Source organism: Bactrocera latifrons, unplaced genomic scaffold (assembly GCF_001853355.1).
Source record: "Bactrocera latifrons isolate USDA-ARS-PBARC rearing strain unplaced genomic scaffold, ASM185335v1 scaffold_361, whole genome shotgun sequence".
NCBI classification, from domain to species: Eukaryota; Metazoa; Arthropoda; class Insecta; order Diptera; family Tephritidae; genus Bactrocera; species Bactrocera latifrons.
The window spans coordinates 166,584-176,147 of record NW_017537003.1 but is presented as its reverse complement, the minus strand read 5'-3'; the positions used below and the strand labels follow the sequence as shown (position 1 = coordinate 176,147).

General features: G+C 36.0%; 1 protein-coding gene across 1 annotated transcript; it reads right to left on the bottom strand.

Moving 5' to 3' along the window:
- Positions 1-4,410: 4,410 nt before the first annotated feature.
- Positions 4,411-7,405, bottom strand: LOC108971868. The gene is made up of 3 exons (XM_018938191.1): positions 7,019-7,405; positions 6,825-6,961; positions 4,411-4,486 (listed from the first exon to the last, which is right to left on the bottom strand). The coding sequence occupies exons 1-3, from the start codon at positions 7,403-7,405 to the stop codon at positions 4,411-4,413; spliced, it is 600 nt and encodes a 199-aa protein (XP_018793736.1).
- Positions 7,406-9,564: the final 2,159 nt, after the last annotated feature.

Sequence of the window (9,564 nt, the reverse complement as noted above, 5' to 3'; positions counted from 1 at the left end):
CCAAATATGGGTGAAATCGGTTCACAACCACGCCTGAAATCTCGATTATCACTTTATCATGCGAGAGTATAAAATGTTCGGTGACACCCGAGCTTAGCACTTCCTTACTTGTTTCTCTTTATTTTATGAGCTACCGAATTCTAGGAGAGCTTATAAAGTGTTTGAAATTAAATTTTATATTTTCAAAAGCAGAGGAAGTCAGATCCACTGTTATGTTTGCACTCGTGCATTTTCTCGCTCTCTGTTGAAAATTGAAAAGCTTCGTTACCACATTTCTCTCGTTCTCATTTTCTATTATTCAAACTTTTAAAAGCTCTACGACAAATGATTCATTGCACGCGACCAGCAATGGTCGGCGATTCTTCGCATAAAAAAGAAAGCAATCAAGCAGAACTCAAGCTGAGTTGCGTCGTGCCAAACTACCTGTTACAGTGACAAATTAGTTACATATATATGTATGTATGTGAGTGTGAATATGTAATTCTGGTGTACTTTTCCTACCTTTTCACTGTTTTTGCCTTGTAACAGGTTGCCATTGTCCTTCGTCTAGCTCTGTTCTTTCTTCCGCCCGAATAAGTAAATAGCTTTAGCGGCGACACTTTTCGATATTCCGCAGTTGAATTACATACTTACATATGTGTGCTTGTATGTGCACTAAGTAGCTTCGACCACCTGGCCAATTCGTTATGTGGCAACAAAATAGGTTGACATTGAACGTTTACGATTTTTAGATTTGCGCGGAAGGTAGTATAACCTCGCTATAAGCCAGAGAAGGTTCTCAGTATGTATATATGTACCTTAGGGCGGGGCGATTTACAAGGTGCCAAAAAACAAAAATACCGTGTTAAGGGAATTGTTCTACCGATCAGAAGAACTGTCTTTGTTAGTACTCTATGGGTCTAAAATCAGTTTCGAACAAGGCAAAGTTTTTAGGGATTATCAAAATTTGTTCGTCAGTGTTTTAAATATCCAATTCAAATTTAACACGTAGGTGCATTTTTATATTCTATTGACCATGAATCGGCAACATCGGACAACTATATAATATATTTCCTTACAGATATTTTAAGCTTCACCTTAAAAATTTATGATACGAAACCGGCTTGATATCTATAGTATCTTAAGCAAAGTTGTTTAGAGTGATCCGTGGAACATTTCCCACTTACGTGATTTTATAGTAAAATGGTCGACGCACTCTAGTACACATGCATATGTAAATTTTGTATGTAGTAAAGTACAAATAAACATACCCCTTTATGAACAAAATGTTTGTGGCGGAGCCTTGGGGATTCATTTACTTGAAGTATACGCTGACAATATTGGCGGCTGGGGGACCTTGAATTTTTCAAATTCGTGTTTGAGCGCAACATTTCAGTTGGCAACATGTGTTGTTGCTGTTTTAGCGCCGCACTTGCTCGTAATGTTATATTACTGTAGTTTGCCGTTAATCTATGGAGTTTTTGGCATCGAATTGTTTGTTTCACAATTTACACTTTATCTTTAAAAAAGCGAACGCGAAAGGAAGCGAAATTCCCATCAAATAAATTATGCTGTGTTGACAGGATATCAAAACAATGTCATGCATTCCGCAGTTTTTGTTATTCATTCACAGTGCCACCTACAACGGATTGGGTGGCATTTTCCCCGAAGAGAGAAGTTTCATTCACCCAACGTTGAAACGAAGAAGAGATATATAGGGGTAACAATAATATCAGTATTAGAAAGAATCAATAAAATAATTGATTTTTGGATGCCAATTGGTCCACTATATCTTTTTCTATAGTTTTTGTGAAATTGTTTTATGATTTGGCATATACTTTGTACTACCGCGGAACAAGGGTTCGTGTCATAAGCCCTTAACTCTTTGGCATTCAAGCTAAAACATTAATTTTTTGTCTATGAGGAAATGGCAATACAAGCGAAGAGAATGGGCTGCCTTGGAAATATCGAATCTGAATTTCGTCTTAACATTGTCAATGGTTCTATAAACAATAACTTTAAAAATGCGATTATTTTCTAACAACTAACTAAAAATTTAAACTGCTACTTGATGTGACTTTAACCAAATAAACTCGATTGGATTTTTAAAAGTTCCATATTACTCTTAATATTTGGCCATTAGCATCGACATTGTGCGAGATATTTCGATATCATAAGCATTTATATACAAATCCTTTTCTGCTAGAACTAACAAAAAAGTAACTAGATAAGATTATATTAAGCCAGAAGGATCAGTGATTGAAAATGCTTTAGAAATAAACCTAATTGGTAAACAAGAGCAGGAAGAAGAACAACGAAACTAAGATTCGAACTCGTATCCTTAGCGTGGGAAAGATTTAAAAAATGTGTACGATTGCACAGTATATGGAGTCAGCGGCCAAAGATACTTTCACTCACTAAATTAAAGTGAAAATTTTGTCAAAGATTTTTAAAATCTCAAACACCCGTTTACCACTCCGCCACACCCCGATATTGACGAATTATAATTAATTATATTATATTAAAAAAGTTGATAAACGAAAAAAGGAATTTTTGGAATATTATTTAATTAAATCAAAAACTGATTATAACAAAATTTATTTACTTTTGCATAATAGTTTTCTTTGACTGGTGACTAAAGGATCTAAAGTCAAAAGTAATGGGTTTAGCAAGTCCTGATTTGTAGCGACCCGTTAGTTTATTTAATAAGAAAAAAGACTACGCGTTAAGGTCTACGGAAGTTAGAACTAACTCGCATGAAGATAAGAGCTGCAAACTTAAATTGGCTTTTAAATAAACACTCTAAACTTAGCCTAGACAACAAAGTTATTTTATACAATACGGCCATAAGCCGATTTGGATGTATGGTATTCAACTGTCGGGTACGACCTGCAAAGCTAATATTGATATAAAACAAAGGTATCTAAACTCTGAGATCACCAAAACCTTGGCTAATGCTTTAGTACATTTCTGCGATCAAACACGCCCAAAAAGAAGTGATATGCAGGCTTGATCAAACAACTCAGTCACTTGCTTGAGATTGTCTAGTTAATAAATAAATTTATAATTTTACAACTTATTGTTGGGCCCAAAAAAAGGAGATACAATAAATAATGAAATAATGAAAAAAATGAAAAAGTGGGCAGGGTCCCGCTCGCTAATAAGTTTAATGTATACATCTCCTAAACCAATAAACTACAATAACCAAATTCGTCCAGTGCTAATATTATGCGGTTCTGATAAAAACTATAAAATGTGCGATAAATTAATAACTAAATACACCATAGACATGTACCCAGTGCTTATAGTTGACTTTATACCGAAAATGTCCGTCAATGTGTGAGATAGGCAATTGAAATTCAGAGAGAATCCTTAAAATAGTATGTCTGTGTGCTCAAAAAGCTTGAATTGAGTCAATACTTCCTTCCTTGATATCGACCGACATGTGAATTATCGTAATTAACTTGAGAGAGGGGTGAATCCGGTGAAAAATCGCCCTAGACATCGTAAACCTAACAAACCTTATGTACCAAAAAATACTTTAAATTCTAGTAAATTTATCATCCGATTTATGGAAATATCTGATAGATGTTGATAGATGAAATGTCTTTGTATTACACTGTGGATACTAGGAGGCTCGGTGTATTTATTCCTCAAAATGCAAAATTGACTCACGTAGCTAACAGAAATAAATTTTGCATTCAATATTTATAAAAGTTGAAAAGTGCCTTTGTTTGTTAAATTAACTGTGAAATATTTAAAAACTGAGCACTTATCATATATTTGTTTACTCAAACAAAAAATTGGCGACATGCGTAAGTATTACGTTAGCCTAATACGGACAAATGCCACAGATTGCATTATGTCAAAATCATCATATTCAATGGCGGTAAATTTTAACTGTACAATTTCAATAGCCTGTTTCCAATTGGATTTACGGACATTTTTTCATTTTTTTGGAGTTGCCATGAATTTCTACAAAAACGGTATTTGATAATTTTTATACTTTTTCTAAAAATTGGCTAATTATTCAAACTGAGAGATTAATATAGAAAATAATATAGATTAAACTTATTGCTGATAATTCTGTACTTTTTGGTTTGATATTTAAAGAAATCCGATTTAATCATTACCATCGCTACTCTGACACTCTAGCAATGTTGTCCAATGCACAAATGTTGTTCTCTGATTTCCACATACTCGTACATACCGAAATGACTGCATAATATTTTGTGATTGCATTTCCTCCACAAATGTTTACCATTGTCAATAAATAGTGTCGCTTTTAAATTGTTAATCGATATTTCAGTTCATGGTCGAAGTCAGTCTGAAGTCAAGTTCTTTGCTGCTTGCTGTGTACACCTCCCGTCGACTGGAACCGCTGTCCGTTGCACGTCGTTTCATGGTCTGTCGTCGCTGTTRGCTGCTCGCTTAGCGGAATGCCATCGAAGATGCCACGCCAGGATAGTGTACACCGGTAACAACAACATCGGCAAGCATTAGAAGGCTAAAAAGAACTCATTGTAACGGTCATGTCGAGTGTCATTGGTGACCAGTACGATTTCCCAACACTGCTAGTGTCAGCGCCAAAGCCACATTTATGGACTGTACAATGCCGGTGCAATGCCATAATTTTGTTACACATTCCTTTATAACAGTGTGGTGGAAAATCGCTTGTCACGAAAATTGAATAGCTCTCTGTCAAGGTGTGACAATAATTGCGTTGAAGCGGCTGGCTGGGGCAATATTTTTTGAATTTGAAGGGATAAAAAGTTTTAGCGTGAAATTGAAATTCGAAATTTATGTTCGAACTTGGTTCTGTTTAATTAATGAGTGTCTATGTAAATGAATGTGTTAATGTTAGATAAGCGAATAACATTAAGGGAAAGTGACAAAAAATATTGAAATAATATCCATTAAATTACTGTTTTTTGTTGTTTGTATTTAATATTTATTTATACATATGTGTATGCCATTGATATTCATATATTAGTCAAAATATATATTATTTCTTTTAAAAAATTTTTTTTAATGAAGCGCTCTGTTTGCACTCTTTATGCACAATTAGTGTGAATATTTGACAGTTGTTTGTTTACGACGCGAAAAGTTTATTTGGAGATTTTCAAATAAAACATGAGCTTTTGGCTACGAATTTATTTATTGAAAGTGTTTCAGAAGATCGTGTAGTCATTTACCTCTGGTTATTACTATAATATCGACAAAGTTAAGGGAAGAGTGCTTGAAAAAACATCTCCTATGATATTCTACTCAACATTTTGGTCATTTAAAGTGAAAACTACTGTCTTCCTCCAAAAAAATCCATTTTGTGGGTGAAAAACACCCTTAATGTAATAAAAACAAAAATTTAAACAAGTAAGAAAGGCTAAATTCGCTTCCAACCGAACAATTTAGACTTATTTTATGCAAACATCAAATCCAGGGCAATACCTTACGATTTAGCGATAAGCAATTTTATATATACATAAATACATACATACCGACATAAGATTTGTTACAAAAATCATTTTGTCATTATACATACAAAATCAGTCGGATGCTCAAAAATCCAGGTAATGGTTATATGAGGCTGGGTCAAGTTTTCGCTCAAATATTCGCCGACATTTCCAGTATAAAGTCATCAGGCAAACAAACAGGCAGGGTTTTGCAAAATATTAGAATTTTTTTTAACAAATAATTATATTTTGCTTTGCTATGTATTCTATTGTTAAATACAGAACATATAAAACGTAAAATATGCAAATAACTTGTTTAAAATTTATATTTTTGTTCATAAAAAATTTAGTTCTAAGGCTTCCTATATGTGTGTGATTGCATTCCTTACTGAAACGAGAGTTAAACCATAAGTTTATTATATAAATATGTTTTAAACATGAAGTAAATAAAAGTCGTTGACTCTCAAAAAAATTGTCTAACTTAAGGTAACATGAACCTTAGTTTTGGAAGAGTGTAAGTTATAAGGGCCTCAAGCTTTGCGCTCTGAATATCATATAGATTCCTCAGAGAGATAAAAAGTCATCTTTAGTCTTTAGTTATAGTCCGAATTTTCTGTTTTTTTTTTTTGGTTCAGTTAGTTTAGTATCACTTCCGTCCTTCGGCAACCTCAGCATTCCTAGGATCTCTTGGACTAAGCTTTATCGAGATTACCACTTTTAATTAAGTTAAGATTTGAACGGTTATGTATTTTATTTAAATATTATCAAGTTTTATACTGCTCCCCTTAACATGAAGCTAAACAACTTATTTGAATGCCAAATCGGTAGACTGTCTAATCCTCCATTACTTGTATTAGGTTGTCAAAAAAGAAATGAGCTTTCCAAAAAGGTGACCCGATGCGAAAATACCGCAAGACTTTTTTGACAACCTAATATACCTTTTTGGAAAGCTCATTTAACGCGCTAACACGTGTCTGATTGATTGTCGTTCTTTTAAGTCCTTCGTGAGTTATAGCGTCGCAAACGTGGAGCAAAATAAAGAGAAAATACGGCACATTTTACAGTACTACTACGATAAAGGCAAAAATGCATCTCAAGCCGCCAATAAAATTTGTGCAGTTTATGGACCCGGTACAGTTTCCATTTCCACCGCACAACGATGGTTTCAACGTTTTCATTCTAGTGTAGAGGTGGTCGAAGATGCACCACGCTCCGGAAGGCCTGTCGTCGAAAATTGCGATAAAATCGCTGAATTGGTCGAAAGAGACCGGCATAGTAACAGCCGTAGCATCGGTTAAGAGCTGGGCATGAGTCATCAAAAAAAAAATTGTATGAACAATTGAAAATTCAATAAAAATACCGCAAGAAATACTGCAAGACTTTTTTGACAACCTAATATAAGCTTTGACTGTGGCCTTGTAGTCGTTGTATGCTGCAACGGAAATTCTCAACATGTATTCACCCATTGGCACAGGAAGTAACTGCATTTGTTCTGGTTTTAATACCATATCCGTGACAATAATGTCATTCTGAAGTGTATAGTGTTGCTATAAACTTTTGCATAACTTTAATGTCACGCCACTTACGTCAAATGGGCAAGTGTGATTAATATTTGAATAGGCTTCCACGGTATCCATTAACAATTTGCCGAATGGTATGCGCTTTTTATTTTTTAGAAACTGACAAAAATCCGTTGTTATGTTAAACATGAAAGCACGATAGCCGTTCGCCTTTTTATAAACATCCAAATTAACGCTGACATCATTCACTGGCACTTGGAAAAGTCGCACATGCAAGGAAAGCGCGATCGCATTGCGGGACAAAGTCTTAAGCTTGCACTGTCGGAAATCGGCGAAGGGTTTGTCGTAGGCAACACACCTCAAATTTATAAATTTTATATAGACAAAAATCTCAGGTTGAATGCAAATACTAAAGGCTAAAATGCATTTAAAAATTTTTGTTTTCAAAACCATTTTGACTGCAACGAATACAATTCGTTTTCACTTCGCAAGTGAATAATATTATCTGCTGGGCTGGAATTTATAATATTTTTTTAATCGGAGATCGCTATCTCATTTAATATCACTAACATAATTATTCAGTTCCTGAAATTTTGATACAAACCTTTATGTAATAAAAATGAGGGCTGCGTTATGTTCTTAGTGGAAAATTAAACTCGAGCAATTTATTCGGGCGCTTGGAAGTTGAGTTGGCTTAAAAATATTTGGACTTTGTTGAAATTGAGACAGATCATTGAGACTATCCTTGTCTTCGAATAGTAAACTTTACAAAAAATATCTCTAAGTTTGTTTGCATTTTATCCATACGTCCTCAAGCTTTTGCGCTCAAACAGTAAATGATGAATGGGTATAAATTTTAATTTTAATTTTTTAATTCCGATGTTGAGATTGTTGTCCAATGGTGAATCGAACCAATTATACCGTCTGCACTTCAAAACTGGTTCCAAACAGGCCAGCGAATGCGAAATATGTTTCTCTTCTGTCTTCAATTGAAAAATATTTCTTTATGTGGCTAAAAGCATTTTAGTAATCTATATACATATGTGGAGCGTTCGTGCGGGCACGTCCTTCTACGACGAGTTTCCAAAAAGAAAAAGGAACGATCTTCCTATTTTATTTGACATAAAGGTTTGACATAAAAGGAAAATAAAATCATATATAGCGAAATGTCAAAGTAGCAGGTAGAGTTGCCATGCTTGATACAATTATAATTAACTCCGAAATAGTGGCGGTGCTGCCACAGTACTCCCCTCCTAGTTGGGATCTGCGGCGGTGTAAGCAGGTTTCAAACGGTCGATAGAAATGTTGACTGCTTYATCGTTAATGTCGACGGTGAAGTATTTTTGATAGCGATGAATAACCTTGTAAGGTCCTTTGTAAGGAGTTGGTAATGATGGTCGTACCGACAAGTTGCGGATGAAAACCTGGTCGCACGTTTTTAAATCTGTGTGCACAAAAGATTTCTGAGTGGTGTGCCAAGACGTGTTGACCGGACGTAGGTCGCGCATTATTTGTCGCAACTGAGCAACAACTTCAGTCTCATTATTTAGTGCAGGAGAGTCGATGAAGAATTCGGATGGCAAGCGTAGCGTCGTCCCAAAAACTAGCTCGGCCGGTGATGCTCCAATATCTGATTTGAATGAACAGCGAAGTCCCAAAAGAATTATTGGTAGGAAATTTGTCCAATGTTCCTTGTCATGACAAAGTAAGGCTGACTTGAGAGTACTATGCCAACGTTCGATGATCCCGTTGCTGTGTGGATGGTAAGGCGTAGTTCGAAGGTGTTTAACAAGCATGCAAATTGGCGCCCTAGGTCTGACGTTATGTCGGTGGGGATTCCAAACCTCGATATCCAGCCGCTAATTAATGCTTTAGCTACTGTTGGTGCGGTGCTGTCTGGAATCGGAAAAGCATCTGGCCACCGGGTGAAACGGTCGATCACTGTTAAACAGTAGCGATTACCCTCGGACAGCGGGAACGGTCCCACGATGTCAATGTGTAAATGAGCGAAGCGTTCGCTCACGCATGTTCGGCGTTGCAGAGGAGTGACGTTGTGCCTGGTGACCTTATTACGTTGACAGGGTAGGCAATGTTTTGCAAAATTATGACTGTCGCGATGGATTCCRGGCCAGATGAAACGTTCGCTCATCATCTTTGATGTTGCTGATGTAGCGCTGCACCGGCTGCATAGTCGGATGCGTCAATCCACAATGAAAGCTGCGCGTTGGGAGTGGGATGTGCTAGCAGTGTACATTTAGCTAGGTCCTCCTTACARGCTTCGWAATGTTTTATATTTTCTTTGGTCCATATGAGAGGTGAGTGATCATTGCGCTTGTTACCCGGAGTCATGTTGAATAATGGTGCTTGATGTAGAAGAGGATTTTTCAAAAAAGGTCTATAAAAATTTACCATGGCGAGGAAACGTTTTAGSTCTTTCGCAGTGGTTGGAAGTTTAAGATCTGTGATAGTCTTGACACGATTTGGTAATGGTTGTATGCCGTCTTGGGTGATAAGATGCCCAAGGAATTCGAGTTCCGGTACTCCGAGTATCGACTTTGCGATGTTTATTGTCAAATTGTGATCTCGCAATCGTTGAAATACGTTTTCAAGGT

Coding starts and splice junctions, on each gene's coding strand:
- LOC108971868 (XM_018938191.1), bottom strand. CDS start 7,405: ATGGTTTTGAAAACAAAAATTTTTAAATGCATTTTAGCCTTTAGTATT. Junction 6,962..7,018: donor ATCACACTTGCCCATTTGAC/GTAAGTGGCGTG, acceptor TATACACTTCAG/AATGACATTATTGTCACGGA. Junction 4,487..6,824: donor ACAGTCAAAGCTTATATTAG/GTTGTCAAAAAA, acceptor AGTTCTTTTTAG/CCTTCTAATGCTTGCCGATG.